General features: G+C 53.1%; 7 protein-coding genes across 7 annotated transcripts; 3 read left to right on the forward strand and 4 right to left on the reverse strand.

The window, feature by feature from the left end:
• Positions 1-1,819: 1,819 nt before the first annotated feature.
• On the forward strand, positions 1,820-3,358 carry ATEG_09066 (uncharacterized protein; the record flags this gene model as incomplete). Its single annotated transcript, XM_001217687.1, has 13 exons — positions 1,820-1,921; positions 2,088-2,149; positions 2,226-2,299; positions 2,372-2,428; positions 2,498-2,500; positions 2,552-2,628; positions 2,674-2,676; positions 2,739-2,741; positions 2,788-2,790; positions 3,004-3,030; positions 3,067-3,095; positions 3,135-3,147; positions 3,218-3,358. The coding sequence occupies 13 exons, from the start codon at positions 1,820-1,822 to the stop codon at positions 3,356-3,358; spliced, it is 594 nt and encodes a 197-aa protein (XP_001217688.1).
• A 969-nt stretch (positions 3,359-4,327) lies between these two features.
• ATEG_09067 (3-deoxy-7-phosphoheptulonate synthase) lies at positions 4,328-5,583 on the reverse strand (the record flags this gene model as incomplete). The annotated part of the gene is made up of 3 exons (XM_001217688.1): positions 4,328-4,599; positions 4,655-5,434; positions 5,496-5,583. The coding sequence occupies 3 exons, from the start codon at positions 5,581-5,583 to the stop codon at positions 4,328-4,330; spliced, it is 1,140 nt and encodes a 379-aa protein (XP_001217689.1).
• A 1,985-nt stretch (positions 5,584-7,568) lies between these two features.
• On the forward strand, positions 7,569-14,688 carry ATEG_09068 (uncharacterized protein; the record flags this gene model as incomplete). Its single annotated transcript, XM_001217689.1, has 3 exons — positions 7,569-8,105; positions 8,172-8,842; positions 8,973-14,688. The coding sequence occupies 3 exons, from the start codon at positions 7,569-7,571 to the stop codon at positions 14,686-14,688; spliced, it is 6,924 nt and encodes a 2,307-aa protein (XP_001217690.1).
• Positions 14,689-15,115: 427 nt separating this feature from the next.
• ATEG_09069 (aldo/keto reductase) lies at positions 15,116-16,267 on the forward strand (the record flags this gene model as incomplete). The annotated part of the gene is made up of 1 exon (XM_001217690.1): positions 15,116-16,267. The coding sequence occupies one exon, from the start codon at positions 15,116-15,118 to the stop codon at positions 16,265-16,267; it is 1,152 nt and encodes a 383-aa protein (XP_001217691.1).
• A 161-nt stretch (positions 16,268-16,428) lies between these two features.
• On the reverse strand, positions 16,429-17,025 carry ATEG_09070 (uncharacterized protein; the record flags this gene model as incomplete). The annotated part of the gene is made up of 3 exons (XM_001217691.1): positions 16,429-16,742; positions 16,799-16,855; positions 16,911-17,025. 3 exons carry the CDS (start codon positions 17,023-17,025, stop codon positions 16,429-16,431), a joined length of 486 nt encoding a protein of 161 aa, XP_001217692.1.
• A 1,296-nt stretch (positions 17,026-18,321) lies between these two features.
• Positions 18,322-19,944, reverse strand: ATEG_09071 (putative MFS transporter; the record flags this gene model as incomplete). The annotated part of the gene is made up of 2 exons (XM_001217692.1): positions 18,322-19,267; positions 19,325-19,944. The coding sequence occupies 2 exons, from the start codon at positions 19,942-19,944 to the stop codon at positions 18,322-18,324; spliced, it is 1,566 nt and encodes a 521-aa protein (XP_001217693.1).
• A 1,329-nt stretch (positions 19,945-21,273) lies between these two features.
• Positions 21,274-21,992, reverse strand: ATEG_09072 (uncharacterized protein; the record flags this gene model as incomplete). The annotated part of the gene is made up of 4 exons (XM_001217693.1): positions 21,274-21,438; positions 21,484-21,626; positions 21,695-21,818; positions 21,951-21,992. 4 exons carry the CDS (start codon positions 21,990-21,992, stop codon positions 21,274-21,276), a joined length of 474 nt encoding a protein of 157 aa, XP_001217694.1.
• Positions 21,993-22,862: the final 870 nt, after the last annotated feature.

The following is a 22,862-nucleotide window of genomic DNA, read 5'->3' on the forward strand; positions in this document are numbered from 1 at the left end:
ACCACGTTCGCCGAGTGATGCCGACAGACATCTCTTGAATGCAGCCCGAAGAAGGCTGAGAACCGCTCTGCAAGTTCCTCGAACAGCCTATCCCATCCACCCCGTTTCCCAAATCTAACGAGGCAGCGATTTTCCAGCAAAAGTCCGCCACGGTCATCCGAGATTCCTTCACTCGCTTCTTCAAAAAGGTCACCGTCTTCGTGCGGGAGTTACGGCGGCCTTTTTTATTGTGAAGTATGCCCGCAAGGGCTTTTTCAGCACTTTACTTCGGGGTTTCTAATCGGCGTTGTTTTTCTTCATTAGTTGCATTGGGACGGTATTACATAGATGGGCTAGATTGGACTGGGTACATTGGAGGCAAGGCTTGGGTGTATACTTCTTGTATTATACTTAATTAGTGAACCTAATATTGTCATTCTATCTTGCTTGCCTGTGGCCACCTGGGAATGCCGTGTATGTTATTTTCACGCCTCGGTGCTCACACGCTTCGGTGGTCAGAATATAGAACAACTGATTGTTGCACATAGAATCGAGCCTCCTGTAGTCGATTTGAATCTGGATCTCTTCTGCATAGGCCACGATGGATTGCCTGAAGGCTCGAGGGAGGCAATTTGCAGGATAATAATTCCGGTAAGAAATTCGCCCATTGTACTCCGTAACGTGCTTGTGTTGCCCTCCATACGAAGTATATCGTTGCGCAATGTGTTACAAAGCAGTGAATCAGGAAAATAAAAAACAGAAACGTGGTTCGACGTGGGCGTATTGGTGGGAAGTCCCTTCACTCGAAAAAATCTTCTCTGAACCACCAAGGATGCGACTAATCTTTGCCCTGGGCTACAGGTGGACCGGTAAGGATACGAGTCAGACAACCGGGTCCTTAGCTCCAGGTCGACGGCGCTCGAGCACGAGCTGTCTACTATTGGCCCAAAACACTGGCCCAGTGACAAATTCCGGACTCAAGAACGACTGTAGACCATACACGTAGTATCGAATCCGTACTCCGTACAGTACTGCTCGTCTTGCTGTCCATACAGAGTACAGCCTGGTCAGTCCCCACAGTTCCCGTGTATGCGTACCAAGATTGGCGCCGGCCCATGGAAGCGGGCCGTCATGTGTAACAGAGAGCTGGGACCCATTTCCGGCAGCAAGTTTTTCGGGGAGGTCGATTGACTCCCTGCCATGCTCTGGAGGAGCGGCTAGGGTAGGCTCCACGGCAGAAGTAATTGGAGCGGCGATGCATCATGATACATCAAGTGATTTTATACTAAGCAACCGAAGGCGTGAGAGATGAAATGGACATGAACCAGCCTTTTATACCACGAAAGCGCCTTGCTGAGGAAGATCACTTTGTATGAAGCCCAGGTACGACTCAGGCAGGCGGCCCTTACTTCATGTATGGGCCAGCAAGTGCCGATGGGCAATGCCATTGGGATCCACGATGATGACAAGCAATCGGCAGCGTCATTCCCTATCGGGCAGGCCGATCAGACGGCATCTCGCTATTATTGGTTTCGATCGGGTTCCCGCTCGATCCACCGCGATCCCTCAGCGATCGTTCATGTTAAAGATGGAGCCCCCAAGAAAGAGACACGCAAATTTTCCTCTGATCTCTCCTGAATGCCCTCCTCCGCTCGCTTCTTCTCTTCGCTGCTTTTGCCTCTTTGAATTTTTCCCCTCGGATTCTCCATACGTTCTTTCCTTCCTGTTATCCGGTATTCCATTCTCAGTCCCTCTTTTCTACCAGATCCTCCGATTCCCACTTTTTCCCCTCCAAATTCCCCTTGTTTTTGTCTATCCTGTCGCTTATTACACTATCACTATGCAGTTTCTGTGGACGGCTGCTCTGATTGTCGGATGTCTGGGGGCTCCCCTCACTCCACCCTTCAGTAAGGTGGCCGAGAGCATGGAAGGCATGACCCAGGTATGGACCCTCCTCTGCCCTCGCTGCGAGACAGTCTCCTCTCAGGAATGCTAATCATTACTCTAAAGAATGGTGATGTGGTGAGTTGTCCACTCTTGGCCTTTGATATGCGAGATTGACCGAATACTGACATCCATCGTGATGTAGGCTGTATGTATCCTCCGAGACCCCGATGGGCTCCGTTGATCTTGCGCTGACCGAGAGGGATCGTCGTGTGTGTTCTAGCCTGTATGTCTTGGATCTCCTGTACCCATCTAATCCCCGAGTCTGGATCGCTGATGCTAACGCGTGTCGTCTTGTTCAGGTTGTATGTTCCCCGACCTAACCCGACTAATGCTTTGGACATGATGATCACTGACTCAGTTCCCTGGATAGAACGTATGTTTGTTCCCCATTTGTCTCCATTGAGGTTAATGTGTTTATGCATGCTTATGCTAACTGATGTGTCAGAATGTATGATCAAGCTGCCAATCCTCCACGGACGAGCTATACTGACCTCAGCAGGGCGTAAGTCTACGAGCTCATGGTTTTGAGAGAGATGACCTTTAGCTGATCTGGGCCCTTTTATATCCATAGACTGTAAGTCTACTTACTATCTACATTCATTTGGTTCTTACCTAACATATATAGGTGGTATGTATCCATCTGTTTGCTTGAACAAGTCGGAATTAGCCCCACTAACACAGGCCTCATCTGCTTTCCAGAACGTGAGTTTCAACCCTTCCTCTTCTGGTATATGCTAACCCCTCTAGAACGTAAGTCTTGCGTGGCGATTGATGTACGGTTAACACACCTTCAGGACTAACAGTATGCATAGAATGTAAGTGTCCCTGTCACTGCAGTGTTACCTTTACTGACCGGTCCAGGTTGTGAGTATATGACTCCGCACTTCGCTGACATTATATGATCTCTCTCTTTGCTGATCCCATGAAGAGCGTGAGTTTTCCTGCAATTGAGTATGCAATATCTACTGACAAGGTGCACAGTTTGTAAGAACCCATACGCCAGCATCTTTCTGTCAGAGTTGAAATCAGGATGCTAACAATGATATAGTTGGTAAGCAACTACTCTCCTACTACTAGTTGACAATGCTAATGAGCCTACAGAGCGTAAGTCACTCGAACTTCACACTTAAGCGCTAATAGTTAATGAGTGCATTTTGTGTGTCCAGTTTGTAAGTCTCCGGCCCTATCCTATCTGATCCTGCTAACAGTTTCCGGCAGTGTGTAAGTGAACATCCTCCTGTCAGTCAAAACTCTTCTAAGCAACGCCTCCACAATAGAAAACCAAGGTCAGTACACCCTTCGTGGTTCTTCCCGTGTACCTGTCACTGACCAGTCACAGCGCGAGTCGCCCACCATGACCACGGATGGAGACGTCAACCCGACCAACGATGGCACTGTCAACAACAACGTCTCCTTCCTCCGCTTCTGCTAGATTGACTTCGCCTTAGTCAAGGTAGGTCCCCAGCATGCACATGGCAAGTGGGACCTCAGCTCACAGATGCAGGCTTTGCATCCCCCACCCGTCGTGGTGTACCGTCGACGAAATGGGGATTGCTGTCGATCTTAGTTCAGCTGCTGGCTGGTGATTTATTTTCTTCGTGGTCTGTAATTGGCCATCTGTTTACTGTATTTTACCTTTTCTGAGCCCTACGCCCAAGATTAACTTGGTGCAAGCTCCGCCTCCGCCTAGGTGGATGCGTCCTGTTCCTGCAGAAGCGGAGCTTGCGATGGCTGTCAGTGTAAATACACAAGCCGCACGTGGCTCTGTTGAATGTCATTCTTTTCGGAGGTTCGAATGCTTCTTTAGGAGCTCAGATGCAGGGTCCAGTGGATATCACTTTGGGATCCATCCCGTTAATAATCGTCCTGTATTAGATGGCATAGCAAGCTGAAGTCACTTTTTCCGCAGCCTGCTAGATATCTGTTGGCCACTCTGGGCTGAGGCATCTGACAGGAATATGACCGAATCCTGATATACGATTGGAATGTAAGCTTCACGGCACGTGATCATCCATCAAGGATTCTATTGCTATGAAGCGAGTTTACTATTGGTATTTGTTTTAATATGGCTACTTCTGTTGTTTATGCAATAATAGAGCCTTCTTGGACATGTTTTTTGTTTTTACTTTCAGCAGGAGTTGAGGTGCTAGAGGCGATATATATATTGCGATATTCTCAAAACTATTTAACCATCGGCCCACTAACGATCTACAAGACGTGTCACGCAGCGCATGCAACTCCCATTTTCTGAAATATTGTAAAATATAAGATAAAATTTGTTAGAAATTAGGAATATGTAAATTAAACAATGCGTAATTACAGTAGGCTTTTTTCAGAAATTAAAGCATTATGATATAACCCACACTCCACACAAGCGCCAAAAAAAACCCAACTGAGTAATCTAGTTCTTGCCCATGGAAAATCGGGCACGGCGGTCCTTCACCGCCTGAGCAAGAGAGCGAAGAGAGGTCTCGGTGGTCTCCCAGTCGATGCAGGCATCGGTGATACTGACGCCCTTCTCACAACCCTGGAGGCCAGGGGCGGGCTTCTGGTTACCTTCGCGAATGTTGGACTCCACCATCACGCCGATGATGCCGTTCTCACCCTGGCGAAGCTGCTCCTCGATCACCTTGAGGACCTTGGGCTGGTTGCGGTGATCTTTCTGGGAGTTGCCTGTATTGCCTGTTAGACCCGTACCTTCAGCATGGATGGTAATGAATGGACATACCGTGGGAGCAGTCGATCATGACGACGTCACGCTCGCCCTTGGAGTGGAGGAGCTCACGCGCAGCCTTGACGCTCTCCGCGTCGTAGTTGGTGCCGCGGGTACCGCCACGGAGGATGACATAGCCATCCTCGTTGCCTTTGGTGGTGGTTATGGCAACAACACCCTGCTTGGTCGTGCCCATAAAGTGGTGACGGCCACGCATGGACTTCAGGGAGTCCACGGCAGTGTTGACAGAGCCGTCGGTAGCGTTCTTGAAGCCGACTGGGAAAGACAGTCCAGAAGCAAGCTCACGGTGGAGCTGGGACTCGGTGGTGCGGGCACCGATGGCACCGACACTGATCAGATCAGCGGTGTACTGGGGCGAGATGGTGTCAAGCATCTCGCTGGCAACGGGGACGCCAAGATGGGTGATGTCCGCTAGTAGCTTGCGAGCAATCTTCACACCCTTGTTGATGTTGTAGCTATCGTTAACATCGGGGTCGTTGATGATTCCCTTCCAGCCCACAGTGGTACGGGGCTTCTCCAAGTAGGCGCGCATGACGATGCAGAGATCATCCCGGAGCTCGGCAGCCAGCTCGCGCAGGCGAGCGGCGTATTCGAGAGCGGTTTCCGGATCGTGAATGCTGCAAGGACCAACTAGGACAAGGAGGCGGTCCGATTCCCGACGGATGATCTGGCGAGCCTCAATACGGCTGTTGAGGACGGTGAGGAGAGACTCGGCGGAGAGGCCGATCTCGAACTGGACGAGCTCCGGAGGGGCGAGAGGAGTGTACTTCTCAACTGAGCATGGGGTTAGCGTTGACTGTCATATGAGCATGGAAAGGTTGCATGAATGACATACTGCGCACATCCTCAGCCAGCTTCTGGCGGAGGAGCTCCAGGTTGGAGGCGTCCAACACGGGCTCGTTGGCAGATGTGAAGGAAGGCATATTGGGAATGTGCTAAACGGAAAAAATGAACGAAAAGCAAAGTATTAAAAGGTGTAAAGATTATGAGGGAGATTATATAGAAACAACAACTTTTGAGCCGGGAATCACTGTCCGGGACGATATAGAAGAAGTAATCACTGCCAGCAACATGCTACGGACCCGGGATTTATCTAGAATTTCTACGCGGATATCATATGTACCTTGCGTCTCACCGAGGCTCAGGATGCGACAACTATCCAAAGCTTCAGCTCCTGAGTCGAGAAAGTTTATCAAATTCTTTCGTTGGAGCTCCGCTCCACCCGTCCGGGTTACGTCTCCATTGCGCATCGCACGAGCAACTCCGAGATGATCTGATCGGTCTCCTGTCATAGCGTGATCCAGCTAGCCACGGGGACCAAAGTATTGGAGCAGGATAAAGGAAAAGATATCCCTCAGGCCCGGGGACATTGGGACGATGTGGGCCAAAGGATTGCTCTCTGCCCAACTGATAGGACCGGGAATCGATGGTCTTCCTCCTTTCCTCCTTTTCCACGTAATTGGAGCTTGGGACTTTTCTCACACGTCTAGGGCATCAATGAAAAGTGACGACTATGCACATCAGTGGGTGAGGAGCTGACCGAGAGGACAAAGTCCACGAATGTCGGGAGTGCTCACCCAGCATGGTGGGCAAGGAGTGGACACGAGTGGGGGAGATCTGATGCTGCTAGCTTAGAGGAGTCATGATCGCGATTCTCCGTAGTTTGTAAGCTTAGAGGCATCCATCCCTGGAACCATCCATGTGGTTTGTTTACTCCATCGAAGGAGGACGTGGTGGATATAGTTCATGGTGGATATCCACCTAATCTGGGAAGCAATACGGTACACGATACCATACGGAACACCGCAACAATACAGTACATACGAGCGCTAAATACCCCAAGTACCGAAAGGCCCCACTAATTCTTGCCGAATTCAGATTCTAGTGGATCCTGCACAACCTAATCGGGAGAGATCGTCGACCGTGTAAACAAGCGATCTCAGCCATTCCTGATCCCCCTTAGCGCGTCCCACTCCTTCCCGCTACTAAATTACGATGATGTATTTGCTCGGCAAGGCATCTCTCGAAGACCGCTCATCTCATTCCTACATCATATCGAGTATTGTTGGCGGCACTAGGCATCGGAGTAGCCCCAGCAAGGGCGGCGCCATATCCACGGTTCGGAGTTGGTTTCATAGTCCTACTGCTGCAGGGACATCTTCATCCCCGCCATGTACGGGACTCGCGTTATTGATGTCCTTGCTGGCATTGCCAGCTGTCCTAGCTTCACCGATTGGAGAGATGTCGAAGACGCAGGCCTCCATACTGACAGCCTTTTAGCTGGGTCAGGAACACGGCCAATCTCAGAATTTGTCAAGATCCCGGGTCCAAAGCTCCAATCGATCACCATGGGCGTGAGATGATGATCCACCCACCCACTCGAGGGGGTGTTGTCCATGACCATATCCCTTCCCGTTTGAGCAGATGGGCTACATGTGGGAGGAGATGCCGGCTCTACCGTACCACTATTCCCTCATATGGAGAACTTTGAGTCTGACACCTCACGATCTGAAGCCCTAGCTGCAGTGATTTGCCGAACTAGTGATTTGTCCCATACTCCTGGTGGTTCGGGTTGGTAGCGAACTTGGGTTCACGCCAAAACATGCTCCATAGGTGGATACAATGTACCTTTCAGCTGGATCAAAGGCGCGTCGCCCGTACGTCTTCCTATCCGAGGTCCCTCCAGCGGAGAGTGACCGGCAAGAAGAAGGATTTCTATGATAAACTCAAATAAATCTCACAAGAAGATCCTCCGATCAATCTCTTCTCTTTCTCCTCTCCACAGGACGTCACTCTTTTTCCTTCATCCCTCTCCCTTCTTTGTTTATTCGTTTCTGTGCTTTTTGTTACTTCCCAGACTGCCAGACCGGTCTCTCCTGGCTCTGGTGATTCTTCCTTTACATGCAACATGCCGTCAACAATTATTGATGATGCTGGACGGCTTCAACAGCACTGGTCAAGGCTGGTAGCAGATGTGACACCGTCCCATCTGCCGTCCGGCTATCTCACCAAACAAAGCACGCAGTCGCCCATCGGCCAGTTGAATGTTAGCCTCCAACTGCCATTAATCCACGCCTGCTGCCAGCAGTGTGATGTGTCTCCCCTGGGTCTGGTACAGGCCGCCTGGGCGGCTGTCCTCCGCTCTTACTCGGGCTCGGACGATGTGATGTTCGCTGGTATTGGGCTTGAACCCCCTACCACCAAGAAGCAATGGACCAACACGTCTATTTTCCGGGGCCGGCTTGAGGCTGAGAATGTCCTCATTTCTGCCGCGAGTGAGATCCGAGAAGAGGGCCTCCTGGAGGCAGACGCCCTCGTCTCTGTGCCCGAGGCTCTCAAGGTCTTCTCGACCCTCGATCCTAAGCCATGCAACTCGGCTATTTGGCTCAGAGATCCCGCCTCGAAGAGTGAATTATGCGAAAGCGATATTGTAAATAGTAAAACGGTAAGACATGTCTTCTTCATTTCACTCCATCCTCTACATTCCAACTCTAATCACCCCACAACACAGTTCGATTATGTCCTACGCCTTGACCCTTCCGTATCTACACTTAGTTTAATATTTTACAAACCCACGGTGTCTCGTGCCCAGGCCGAGTACATTGCCAGCACCTTTTCCGATGTCTTGCAACATGTCTGCGTCGACCCCAACCAGACCGTGGGCAATCTTTGCCATCCGAGCGAACTCGATACCCTCCAGATCGAGACATGGAATCATGCCCTTCCACGGGGCAGCACCGCCTGTGTCGACCAATTGATCGAGGAAGCCGTGCAGCGTTCTCCGGATGCCCCTGCTTTGCTCTCATGGGAAGGACAGATGACGTTTTCCGAATTCAACCAGACGGCCACTAAGCTGGCCGCCTATCTGGACCAGGCTGGCGTCCAGCGGGGCCAGTTGGTCCCTATTTGCTTCGAGAAGACCATGTGGACCATCATCACCATGATTGCGCTCTGGAAGGTCGGCGCCGGCTTTGTCCCCCTGGACCCAAAGCACCCTCGCCAACGTATGGAGACCATTATCGAGTCGGTGCAGGCACGTACTGTGATTGTGTCTGCAACCAACCAAGAACTACTGGCCGGCAGTGTTCCCCAGCTCATCACACTCGACGCTAAGCTGGCTGGAGAGATCCTGGCTGGCGAGCCAGTGGACTTCCCATCACGGTCGCAACCACATGATGTCTCGTTCGTCATGTTTACCTCCGGAAGTACTGGAAAACCCAAGGGTGTAGTCCACGAGCATGCCTCTGTTTCGTCGAGCGCCTTGCATCATGGGCCCGCGATGAACATCTCTAACGCCACCCGCGCTCTTCAGTTCGGTGCCTACACGTTTATTATCAGCACTTTTGAAATCTTCACGACCCTCATCTTTGGGGGTTGTCTCTGTATCCCGTCCGACCACGACCGTCACACCGACATTCGCCCTGTCATCCGGGCCTGGGATGTTAACTGGGCCATCTTTCACGCCCAGCTTTGCTCGTTCCGTGCACCACGAGGATGTCCCGTCGTTGGAAACCCTCATCGTTGCAGGCGAAGCAGTTGCACAGGACATCATCGATCGGTGGTCTACCAGAGCCCAATTGATCAACATTTATGGAGCCAGCGAGTGTTCGGTTATCATGGTCGGTCCTATGTCCAAGGATACTCCTCGGACCTGCATTGGTCGGGCGACCGGTGGCCTGTCATGGATTGTCGATGCCAACGACCATGATCGCCTGGTGCCGATCGGTGCCATTGGCGAGCTGGTCATTGAAGGCCCTACGCTCGCTCGGGGCTATCTAGCTGACCCCGAGAAGACGGATGCCGTCTATATCAGCGACCCCTTTTGGGCCCGGAAGCCCGGAATGACGCGTCGGTTCTACAAGACCGGAGACCTTGTCCGGTATGGTGATGATGGCAGGGTACACCTGATCGGTCGCAAGGATCTGCAGGTCAAGATCCGTGGTCAGCGCGTTGAACTGACGGAAATTGAAGCCCACATGCGTGCAATCAATAATAACGTGAAGACGGCAGTGGCCATGGTGCACCCCGGAGGCAAGGCCATGCTGGCTGCTTTCATTTCCGCTCAGAGCGGATTTGGACCCGAGTTTGCCAGCCCATTCCATGCAGCACCAGATAACAAAGCAGAGATCACTGCCTTGGCGTCTGAGATGAACAGCCGGCTGGCTGAGAGACTGCCCCCTTACATGATCCCGTCCGCATTCCTTCCTCTGCTGTATATGCCCTTGACAGCGTCCGGAAAGACCGATCGTCGCCTCATCACCACCTACGGATCCAGCCTTTCTCCCGCTGAGATTGCTGCTGTGGCGGGTAGCGGCGCTGCTAGCAGACCCCGAAGACCCTCGACCGCCGCGGAGATGAAGTTGCAGCAGCTCTGGGCTGAGATCCTTCATTGTCCTGCGGAAGAGATTGGTGCCGAGGACAACTTCTTCCACATGGGCGGTGACTCGATCGAAGCCATGAACCTAACCAGACGTTGCCGCGCGGAGGGCTTCCAGCTCCAGGTCAGCGATATTTTGAAAAACCTTGTTCTAAGTGACATGGCGAAGGTCATGACACGGGGTGCATTTGCAGAGGTCACTATTGGCAAGCCGTTTGAGCTTTTGGGAGACGATGTCGAGACTATCCGGTCCAACGTCTTGTCTGCCACCGGCTTTAATGATCCGGAGCTCATTCAGGATGCCTACCCTTGCAGTCCGCTCCAGGCTGGTCTGATGGCTCTTTCTACCAAGATCTCTGGCTCCTACATTGCCCGTCACTGGCTCGAACTGCCTAGCAGCTTGAGCGTCAACCGGTTTAAGGAGCTTTGGGAGCTGATCGTGAGCAACAACGATGTTCTGCGGACGATGATGGTTGACACGGACGATTATGGCACTGTCCAAGTTGTGAACCGGGCCCGTGTGCAGTGGAACCACGATGTCGATCTGGAGAACTATCTCCAGAATGATGAGAAGCAGCCAATGCTGATGGGTGACCCTCTCACCCGTTACGCGATCATCTCCGGTGAGCAGACATACTTTGTCCTCACGATTCACCACGCCATCTACGACGGACTGTCTCTGGAAATCATATGGAACGACCTGGTACAAGCCATCCAGGGTACTGTTCCACCGCTCCGCCCTCAATTCCGTAACTTCGTCCAGCATGTCGAGGAGATGAATGCCAACAAGGAGACAAAGGAGTACTGGCGTAATGAGCTTTCAGATGGAGACCTCATCCCCTTCCCTACTCTCCCCTCTGCCACTTATCAGCCCGTGGCCAATGACGCCTACATCCACACTCTCCAATTGAACCGCAACGGTCCGTCCGACTACACCACGGCGACTCTGATACGGGCTGCTTGGGCTCTGCTGCAGGCTCGGTATTGCGATTCTCCCGACACCGTGTTTGGATGTACCGTCAGTGGCAGAAATGCCTCTGTGCCTGGAGTTGAGGATATGGTCGGACCAGTCATTGCCACGGTACCTGTCAAGGCCCATGTCGATGGTCAGCAGTCTGTTGCCGACTACTTGAATATGATCAACACCCAGTCTGTCGACATGACCAAGACCCAGAACTACGGTCTCCAGAACATTGCTCGTGTCAGTGACACAGCTGCAGCGGCTTGCGGCTTCCAGACCTTGCTGGTTATCCAGCCTGCTACCTCTGTCCCCGAGGACAGTGTCCTCCCGCCGTTCTCTGCTCCTCGGGCCAAGTTCAGCACCGTTGCGCTTACCTTGGAGTGCAGTCTCTCCGCTGATGGAGGAGTGCTTATTCACGTGTACTTCGACAATGCCATTCTTCCTCAAGCACAGATTGTGCGGATCGTGAACCAATTCGAGCACGTCCTGCAACAGCTGGCAGTGACGCCGACTGGCAAAATCTCAGAGCTTGAGATGATTAGCCCTCAAGACAAAGACGACATTCTCGGCTGGAACCGCACAATCCCCGATGTCATCGACGACTGTGTTCACAACCTGATCGCGATGAACACTATCAAGACGCCTCATGCTCCTGCCATCTGCGCCTGGGATGGTGAGCTCACCTACGCTGAGCTGGAGAGCATCTCGTCCAAGCTGGCAGCTCACCTTGTTAACTTGGGTGTTGGTCCTGAAGTCTTCGTCCCGCTTTGCTTCGAGAAGTCCATGTGGACTATCGTTGCGATGATTGCGACCATGAAGGCTGGGGGTGCTTTCGTTCCCATGGACGCATCGCAGCCGACCAGCCGAATGAAGCTGGTTGTCAAGGAGGTCGGTGCTCACCTCATGCTGTGCTCAGAGAATGAGCTTGGTCGTTGCCCTGGTTTAGTGGAGAAGGCGATCGCCGTCGGCCCTGGTATGACGCAGGCCGCGACTCCAAAGACCATGCCCACTCCTGTGAAGTCCACGAACGCGGCATACGTGATTTTCACATCTGGTAGTACCGGTACCCCCAAGGGGTCTGTGGTTGAGCACCGGGCGTTCTGCACCGGAGCTATCTCCCACAAGGAAGGCTTACAAATGGGCAGCCGTGTCCTTCAGTTTGCCTCGTACACATTCGACGCCAGCATTCTTGAGATCCTGTCAACTCTTGTCCAGGGTGGATGCGTCTGTGTTCCATCGGAGTCCGAGCGTCGTGGTAACATTTCCGAAGCCATCACTCGCATGAACGTGGACTGGGCTGTCCTGACCCCATCCTTCGTCAACACCATCGACCCTACGACTGTGCCCACCCTGAAGACGCTTGTTCTGGCGGGCGAGGCAATGACTGCTGCCCATGTTGCCGCATGGACTCCTCATGTGCAGCTGGTCAATGGCTATGGGCCTAGCGAATGCTGTGTCTGCAGTTCTTCGAACCGCCGCGTCCTGCCTGGTACCCTCCCCAACGATATTGGTACCTCTGTTGGTGCCGCATGCTGGGTTGCTGACCGGGTCGACCACAACAAGCTGTCGCCGATTGGCTGCATCGGTGAGTTGCTGGTTGAGGGGCACACTCTCGCACGCCACTACCTCAACAACCAGGAGAAGACCGATGCTGCATTTATTCCCCGTCCGTCATGGCTTCCCTGGACCCGGTGTGACCGGCTCTACAAGACCGGTGATCTGGTGAAGTACGCACCGGACGGCTCCATTCTGTTCATCGGCAGAAAGGATACGCAAGTCAAGATTCGTGGTCAGCGTGTCGAGCTTGGAGAGATCGAATACCATCTCTGCTTGCCTGCGGAGGTCACCCAGGCGGTTGTGGCGTACCCTAAGAAAGGACTGTACGCCAACAAGCTTACTGCCATCCTCGAGCTGTCTGGGGCCACTGGATCTGACATGGTCCCATTGTCGAAGGCCCGTATCCAGAGGACTGGATTCGACTTGGGCTCTCTATCCCACTACTTGTCTGAGACCCTGCCTGTCCACATGGTCCCGGTGATCTGGATCATCGTCGAGAAGATTCCTAGCTCCTCATCCACGAAGATCGACCGGAAGACCGTTGACAACTGGCTCGCAGCTTTGCCGTCTGACTTTGAGCCAACAATGGGCATCAAGCAAGAGGGTCCGGCAACGTCAACTCTCAGTGCGCATGAGTCCAAGGCGATGGCAATCAGCAAGAAGATTGCCGCCCTGATCAACCGAGATGACACGCCCATAGAAGGACGCGACTTCAATATCTCTTCGATGGGCATCGATTCCGTCCAGGTTATCAGCTTAGCCAGTTTCATCAAGCAGAACTTCGGGGTCAAGGTCGATGTGTCGCGCATCCTGGACGGACATATGACCGTCCGATCCCTGGCTAGCTTCATCGACGCGGAGCTCAACGGCACCAAGAAAGAGGAAGTTCCCACGTTCGACGTCATGAAAGAGGCCTCCTCCATCCTGAAGAACATCATCAAAAACAGCGCTGTGAGGAAGACTGTCTTTGTCACTGGTGTTACTGGCTTCCTCGGCACGCAGATTCTTCGTCAGCTATGCGAGCGGTCTGATGTGGGTCGTGTAATCGCCCATGTCAGAGCTTCTACTCCCTCGGAAGCCTTCATGAGAGTTAAGGATGCCGCTATTCGTGCGCAATGGTGGACCGACTACTACCTCGGCAAGCTGGATGTCTGGGCTGGAAACCTGGCCAAGCCGCAACTCGGCCTGAAGCCCAGGCAATGGGCCAGCCTCACTGGGGAGAGCCCGAATGACGGGCTTGTGCACGCCATCATCCACGCCGGAGCGGCTGTCAACTGGAACGCGGGAACGAACATCCTCCGGGCTGCCAACGTGGACTCCACAGCAGAGCTGATCAAGGCCTCTGTGACCTCGCCTGCCCGCCCTCGTCTTATCTACGTTTCTGGTGGACACAAGTGGTCTCTGGATGAGACCGATCAAGATATCGCTCGGGAGGTCTCCCAGGCGAACGGATACGCCCAGACCAAGTATCTCTCTGAACTGCTCGTGAAGCAATTTGCGGCGCGCTACCCGAATCAATTCGCCATCATCAAGCCGGGGTTGATTCTGGGCACTCCTGAAGAGGGCGTTGCCAACACGGATGACTTTGTGTGGCGCCTTGCCTCGGCGGTCGTCGACGCCCGCTGCTTCAGTCAGGACCACGGCGACGGCTGGATGTTCGTGACCAGCAGCACCCGTGTTGCCGAAGAAACGATCAATCAGGCCTTCTGTCCCGCTCACGCAATGAAGACGGTGACGTACATGACCGATGGTATTACCGAGCGCGAATTCTGGGAGGTCTTCTCGCGCGAGCTGAAATACCCCATCAGGCCCGTCAGTCACTCTGCCTGGATGCAGACGATGCACAGCTCCATCCAGAAGGAGACGAACTCTCACCCACTCTGGCCGGTGTCACAAGTTTTCGATGCCGTCCAGGGCCATCTGGGCGTTGACTCTCTCGAGGACACGAGCATCGTGACACCGTCGCAGAAGCAGCACGTCAAGGCCACGATCCGGCGCAACGTGCAATTCCTGGTCGAGGCTGGCTTCATTGCCAGCCCGACGGGAAAGAAGATGCAGTATATGGCCGAAAAGGTCTTCCAACGATCTGGTAATGTGTGGGAGAATGTCAAGGGAATGGTTAATGCGCTGTAATGGTCCTATAGGATGGGCCGGTCTATCCTTAATGATTCATGTACTCTGTTCGATTCGTGTACAAATATTTCTAATTGTTAATACATCTGATTCAATCATTCAGCCTGGCTCTCGCCAGATTCATAGCTTGTAGTTATTCATAAAACCCCATAATAAACCTGATACGCAGCGCAGCTGTGCAAGCGAATGGCTGAAGCGATGCATCTGATTGATCATCCCAACCCACAAACACCAGGATCTGATGGATCGACGCTCGTTCTGATTGCTGCGTCTATTGCAGACTATTTGATCCATGGGTTGGTCGTCCCACTTTGGTGTGCCCCTGGCGAGAGCAAGGCCATAGATATAAAGGCCCTCGCCCCGTCCTCTGCCCGTCTTTCCAATTTCCCTTCCGCATTTTCCCACACACTCACACTCACACACAACCATGGACGCATTCGCTCCTGCCCCCGAACCCCCCACAGAGCTCGGCCGCTACCGCGTGCTGTCCTCAACAGCCGGTATCCGGGTGTCCCCGCTGCAGTTGGGGGCCATGTCGATCGGGTCGGCGTGGGCACAGGGCATGGGCAGCATGGACAAGGAGTCGTCATTCAAGCTGCTTGACGCGTTCGTGGAGGCGGGCGGCAACTTTATCGACACGGCGAATAACTACCAGAACGAAGAGTCCGAGGCGTGGATCGGCGAGTGGATGGCCGCGCGGCAGAACCGCGACCAGCTCGTGATCGCAACCAAGTACACAGGCGAGTACAAGGCGTACCAGCTGGGCAAGGGCAAGACGGTCAACCACGCGGGCAACCACAAGCGCAGCCTGCACATGAGCGTGCGCGACTCGCTGCGCAAGCTGCAGACGGATTACATCGACATCCTCTACGTGCATTTCTGGGACTACACGACGTCGCTCGAGGAGATCATGGACAGCCTGCACGCGCTCGTCCAGCAGGGCAAGGTGCTGTACCTGGGGATCTCGAACACGCCGGCGTGGGTGGTCAGCGCGGCCAACACGTACGCGCGACTGCAGGGCAAGACGCCGTTCAGCATCTACCAGGGGCGGTGGAACGTGCTGCTGCGCGACTTTGAGCGCGAGATCATCCCGATGGCGCGACAGTTTGGCATGGCGCTCGCGCCGTGGGACGCCATCGGCGGCGGCAAGTTCCAGACGCAGAAGGCGCTGGCGGAGCGCCAACGCAACGGCGAGGGGCTGCGCAAGCTGATGGGCGGCGAGCAGAGCGCGGCCGAGGTGCAAATGAGCGAGGCGTTGGCCAAGGTCGCCGCGGAGCATGGCATCGAGTCGGTGACGGCTATCGCGTTGGCGTATGTGCTCAGCAAGACGCCGAACGTGTTCCCGCTTGTCGGTGGACGCAAGATCGAGCATCTGCACGACAATATCAAGGCGTTGAGCATCCGGCTCACCGACGAGCAGATCAAGTACCTCGAGAGCGTCAAGCCGTTGGATGTGGGATACCCGCATAACATGCTGGGAGAGGAACCCGGCCTCACCGGGCACGCTGGCATGCCGCTCGCCCCGTCGGGCCAAATGGCGTTTGTCAAGTACCCGAAGGCGATTGGATACGATGGATGAGTTCGGGTGGGGTAATGTATGTAGAAGTGGATTGAAATGAGCGACTATGTACTACAATCTATTACAATTTCTGGTAATATGTGCACTCCCTGAACATGCGTAGACGCTATCACATCGTGTCAAATATGACATCCTGCGAAAGGGCCGATTGAGCGAGCTGCTTAGCAGCCCTTGCACTCCTTCACCCACAGGAAAGCGGAGGTGAACGGGGTGGGGACATTAGGCGACTGGTAGTAGATCTCCTGGCGCTCCCCGGCGTTCGGGTCCACGACGAAGGCCTGCACGCCGTTGAAGGTGAAGTAGCCGTCATCGGTCATGCCGAAGCCGGTCATGTTGGCACCATCGGGGGTGGCACCGGAGTGAGGGACGGTCAGGGCGATGGGGTCGACCTTGCCCTCGACGACATAGAGGTTCTGCCAGCCGGTGGGGGTAGAGTCCTCGGCGGTGTAGGTGACCTGGTTGTTGGAGGAGTGGACTGCCAGGGGGTTAATATCGGGTCTCTTTAGGTATACTGGCGGATGGAGGACGTACGAATAAGGATGTCGAGGGCAGGGTAATCAGAGCCGTTCTTGCTGATATAGGCGTTGGCTATGTATTGTCAGATATCTTGGTCTTCACAATCGTTTCATAGAGATAGACATACTGCCATCGGTGAGAACGGTGTTGCCACCGTCAGCCACCAGGGTGAAGGCGGCGGGCAGAGAGGCCGCAACGGAGGCGGCGACGAAAGAGGAGACGGCAGCGAGAGAGAGCTTCATCTTGTCAGATAGTTGGTAGTTGGTAGTTGGTAGTTGGTAGTTGGTAGTTGAACTTGTTGATGATGGTACCACAGAGTAGGATGGAGAGGGATATTTATATGCATTTCTCCGTGTCGGATGACGTTTAGGGATGCAATCCCCTAGGGCTCAGCCAACGTCTTTCGTCGGCTCCGCATGTCTCACTCGAGTGCATCGGAGTTCCTCGCTGTCCTCCTCCGCGCGGATTGTCTCAAACGGAACTGCCGGATAAATCTTTGGACGTCAATCTTCTCCTTTCTCTGCTTTTGCTGTTCCTAGCCCGATGCAAACGTTGTTGAATGCTGGGAGAGACTAACTATCCCCTATCGGCAAAATCCCGAATCTTCAATATTAATGGAAACAAGATCCACGGAACAGCCACGCAGTGGAGCAGAGATCGACCTCCCAGCGCCATTTCCAGCCATTTCCCGCCGGCAGGAATGCGGTCCTCCAACGATATCAGGAGAATTAGGCGCAAGATTCAGCCATAGTCCCAACTAGTCTCACTAACCCCAGTATAATCCCGCTGGTGTCTCACTAAATCCCCGGCAAATCCCTTTTTGGTTGAACAAGTCGACAGGGACAGCGATTTCTGAGCCCGACCCCAACATAAGAAATAATATATCTGAGGCAATTGTACTCTGTAAGGCATGACTGGGGAGGTGGTGTACAGAGTACGGAGTAAGGGCTTTGCATGTGGATTCTCTTCTCCCTGTGGCTGGCTGTGATGCCAACGCACAGGTCATGTCTCACTCTCACCGACTCTCCTGAGCATTAAATCAGTCTATGGAGTACAGGTATAACCGTGGCATTTGATGATCGACATTGTGATATGATTGATATCTGAATATGGCCACAGCTGCCTTAGAATAGAATTTTCTAGACGGCTGATCCTCCATCTCTACTGCTACTGTAGCATTGTAGGAACAACGCTTTCTCCGCTGGTTACGCAAGCTGCTTTTAACTCACAATTAAGCTCATCTAATTTTAGCGTTAGGCAACGGTCTCTACGGAATACTCGGAGTAACTGGCTAGTTAGATCTGCTCAATATTTACTCACAACGAAGCCTGCCACATGGAGTACCGGTACCGAGGAATTCCATCGGCTGCTACCTAGTGAGCTCAGCCAACCCCTGAATAGAAGCATCACAACAATCAACGATGGCTGCCTTTGCATACCTTCTACTACATTTCTAGTACTAGTAGCTTCGCCATAAGGTAGTACGTGGCATGATAGCATCATCCATGGATATAAAGGTAAATTCATCGTAAGCTATCTCAGTAGATATATACAAACTCGTCGTTCTCACGATCAGTCAGATCCAAAAACGCATTATTGCCCACCTCATGGTTCCCCCCATCCTCTACAGCTGCATCCCCACCCGCCTGCTGAAAGTGAGCCTGCATGGAGCGATCCACCAGCTTCGCGGACTTGCCGTTCCGCACCCGGCGCCGTTCCTGCATCTTGTTGAGGACGAACAGGTTGGCCCACTGGATCAGCACGATCGCCACCAGTGCCACAAAAATTCCGAGACAAGCCCTCAGCCCCGGCTGGTACGCCGGAGCGTCGGCTTCGTTGAACAGAAGGGGGCCCACGATGTTGCCCGCCGACGAGGCCGCATTGTACAGACTCATCACGATGGACTTCTTCGTCGTCCCGGCTGTGTTACCCACAATCCAGACAACAATCAGCGGATTTCCGCCGAACAAGAATGCTAGGAGGTAGTAGCCGGCCATCAGGGCGCCCTGTACCGAGTCGTTGCGAGGGAGGACGTGCAGCATGACGAGACCGGCAATGACGGGGAGCATGAACCCGGCCAGGATGGCGGCCTTCAGTCGGGCTTTCTGTGCCAGATAACTAGCGAGAAGAATGATGATGAACTGCAGAGCCCCGAAGGGCATGTTGAGCAGCGTGGTTTGGTACTTGTCGAACCCAAGGCCGGAGAGAATCAATGGGCCGAAGACGTTCGTGACAGAGGCGCCCACGTTCAGCAGGAAGGCCATACCGATCCATAGGTACGTCTTGGGCTCGAGGCCGGATTCCACCACCTGGCTGATCTTGAATTCGCGGTTTCCAGCACCGGTCTGGTTGGCACGCAGACGCTCCAATCCTTGAAGTTTCTCTTGGTCCGTCAAGAACCTCGCCGACGCTACATCATTATCCAGCCGCCAATAGACCACAGGGGCCGAGATGATGGTCAGAAGCCCGGCGAAAAGGAAAATACTATAGCGACCAGGTCAGTTTCTTGTTCCAGCGGTGGTTGATGATAGGTGAACATACATTTGCCATTCCTTCAACAGACCGGACGTGATATGTCCAAATCCGTACGACAGGATGGCCGCAATGATGGTCGCCAATCCATTCGTACTGTACCACGCCGCCACACGCAGCGGCTGTTCGGCACGACGGTACCACTGACTCGTGATGATACTAAACAGAGGAAGACATCCAGCCTCGAATAGACCCAGGAAGAAACGGGTTGCCATGAGACCGGAGAAGCTGTGGCAGGCGGCCATGCATGCCTGGGCGATGCCCCATCCGAGAATCAGCGTCGGCATCAAGATCCGGTGAGGCACCTTGACAATCAAGAAAGAGGAGAAAGGTTGCCAGGCCAGCTGGGCAATGGGGGAGATGGAGCCGATGAGAGAGTACTGATTGCCCGTCAGGTGGGTGTCATCCTTCAGACCGAACGTGGCGCCGTATCCCAGGACGCTCTTGTCCAGAATCTGCAGGAAATACACCCAGACGAGAATCACCAGGATCACTCGATCTGTCTTGCGACGAATGCGTTTGCTGTCCTCCTCTGTGAGAGGGACTCGGACGACATGGATGGCATCCAGGTCCGGCTTGGTCAATTCATGGCCCTCATTATGCGTGGCGCCGGGCTTATTGGTGTCCATGGTAACAGTATGAAAGAGATTGAGGATGAGAGAACTGTCTGATGGAGCAAAGACAGAACGACGTCCTGAGCAAGCTGGCGGACAGATGAGCTGGGAGGCAAAGTAGATAAATACCAACCCCCATGCTCACAATGCACCCCCACGCAACTTGCAGTGTCGTCACTAGTCGTGGATCGGGGGAGCTTATGGCAATCTGGGGAATCCTTCAGGCCAATCCGTGCCAATCTTTTGTGGGATCAGACCATGTCTAGCACTAAGGTAGTTATCTACCTGGATAAGACTTGAGTCTTCCCCGCAAAAATCTCGAACCCTGGATTGACCCCCACGGGGCGGGTGTGAAGTGAACCCCCACGCCCTGCGGAAATCGACGGCGAGGACAGCACAACGAACAGCCGAGGATGGTAGCAGCTTGTACGGGCCGGATGCATGGGAGAGTCGGGTTTTGCTGCGTCTCTGGCATGTTGGCAGCAGCGTGGGTGGTCCAGAACGTGGGATGTCCACTGACATTGCATACACAGAACATGAACGACTACTAGGTCCCAGCTAATATCTCCGGAATCCCAGCTAGAACACCACCCAGCGCATCACAGCGTATACCGGATATCCGGAGACTCTTCCAGCACCTTCGCATTCCGACCGGCTTCGCAGTTGGCGTAGATGAAGTACGCTGTCAACAGTCCCGTCACTACAACGATGATAGCGGACGCCCTTCCGTCCCGAATCAGTCCGGCTATCGGCCCCATAGAGGAAGAGCCACTTACGTGATGGTGGCATAGATGCCGGGGAAATAGGCCGGCGCATCCTGACTCCGAAAGACCAGACTGCCTGCCATGCTTCCGATGCCCTCGTCCCGACCATGATGGCGCTGGACAACGCTTGCTTCCATTGTCCTGGATATTGTTGCTTTGCCAGGTCATGCATGCCGTTACAGAGGAGTTGGTCATGCCTGTCGCCAGAAACACGCCAAAGTGCCGCATCCCGCTGCCCTTCACGAACCCCCTCAGAGCCAGGCCGATGATCGAACCCGTCCCGTTAACGAGAAGAATGATCGATCGATTCCGATGCTTGTCTCCAAGCCAGTCCTGCGCAAACATCGAGACACTAGGAGCAACATACGGCGGTGCACATAAGGGTTGACTCTCCCCGACCGAGTACCCTATGCCGTTTCCTCGGGATCAGCGGCAGGGAGAACGTAATGGCGTACATCACCGCCATGAGGCAATCGCTGGATGTCAGCTAGTCATTCGATACGAGTTGATGATGTGAGTCCCAGAAGATCAAGCCGTTAACCCCGGAGTCGGATATTCACTCCGTAGCGTAGAAACGCTCTCAGAGAGAGTCTCCGGGAACAGCATCGTCCCGATCTATGTTTAACCGACGGATGATAAATGCTGCTTCATCCTCACTAAGAAATCGCCAGGATTTGTGACACTTGTCTGGAAATTCCACCACAAGAAAGTACGTCAAGAGGCCGACGACCCCGGTGATCTGAGCCTGTTGTTAGTCTACAGACGAACACAAGCCATCAAAACGACATACCACCCCCCTATGATGAAACCCATCTCCACCCTCGAATATTCTGCAGCCCTCCATCTTTCCCAGACCAAAGGCGAGAACATTGGCGATGGCCTGGGCAATGAGACCGATGCAGTAGAATAACGAATATCGTTTGTGTAGCTCATCTGGTCCAGATATGTCGCATGTCAGCTAGGCACGAATACCTCTCGCAAATTCGATCGGGACTACGCACATCGGCTGTACCAGGTGGAAAGCAGGTACACGCCACCGGGAATATAGACACTTTCCAGCACATCCGGTAAGGTGCGTGACGCCAGATCGTCAGTCCATGTACGGGTGAAGGTGAAGCCAATTCCCTACAGAATAATTAGTTCGTATGTCCAAGAATAGACGTGCATCGACACGGTGAACAATTGGACAATCTTCCGGTGCTCAGCGTAAGTGTAAACCTCGTCCACGTCGATGTCAAGCACCACCCTACGCTCTACCTTCTCAGTTATGGCTGAGGGTATCTTCTCCTCACTATCCATATTTCTTTGCTATTTAGACTTTGGGGTATACAAGGGTCCTTCTTTGACTGGGGCTCGTTGAATTCAGATTACACTGATCCTTCTTAAATGCACTGATCATATCCATCCTGGTAGTCGAACTCCGGATATGTATATCTAGCTATGCATTGGTATCGACGATATATCTGAGGCCGAAATGTGGAAGACGAAGAGATCAACAACATGCACAATGAGACCTGCATGAAGACAAGCTCACGGTATAGGGTCAGGATGCTATTTTCGTCTGTAGCTACTGTTAGGAAAGGATTGCATTGCCCGATCGGGTATCCCCAAACGCTTCGTTTAAGTCGATCAATTACTGGATAGTATTACATTGGGCGGTGTGTTTATTTTGTGGTCCTTGATCTCAAGATTCGTGTTGATCGTGCGTATCACAGGGCTTAAGAGACGCGACTGATTCCTCTATAGCCATCGCTCACAGGACTCTTTTCTCTAGATGGCTTCTGATGCAATAGCCTTGGCATCCAGAAGCTGGAAGCAGCATCATCACAGTGTTGCGCAACAAACTAATGGATAGTTCTTCCGGCTGATTTTCATGTCTATCAGGGAGGAGATGGAGGTTGGTTCTTGGTGTCTTCTGAGTATTAGTCTGCAAGATATATCTTCCCACCGGCATAGTACAGTGATTAACACAGACAAGAGGACAACCCACGAAAAGAAGACGAAATTCTTCAAAATACAAAGAATGGTTAGTCTCTGTGATCTACTGCAGTTCTTGTATCTTCATTGATTCCTGGATACTTACTGCTGTCGGTTGGAAAAAAGAAAAAAGAATGCATAAGATGACTCAGCCATTCAATTATGAATTAGTTATTATTATGCTCATGCATA

Source organism: Aspergillus terreus, genomic scaffold (genome assembly GCF_000149615.1).
Source record: "Aspergillus terreus NIH2624 scaffold_14 genomic scaffold, whole genome shotgun sequence".
Lineage (NCBI taxonomy): Eukaryota > Fungi > Ascomycota > Eurotiomycetes > Eurotiales > Aspergillaceae > Aspergillus > Aspergillus terreus.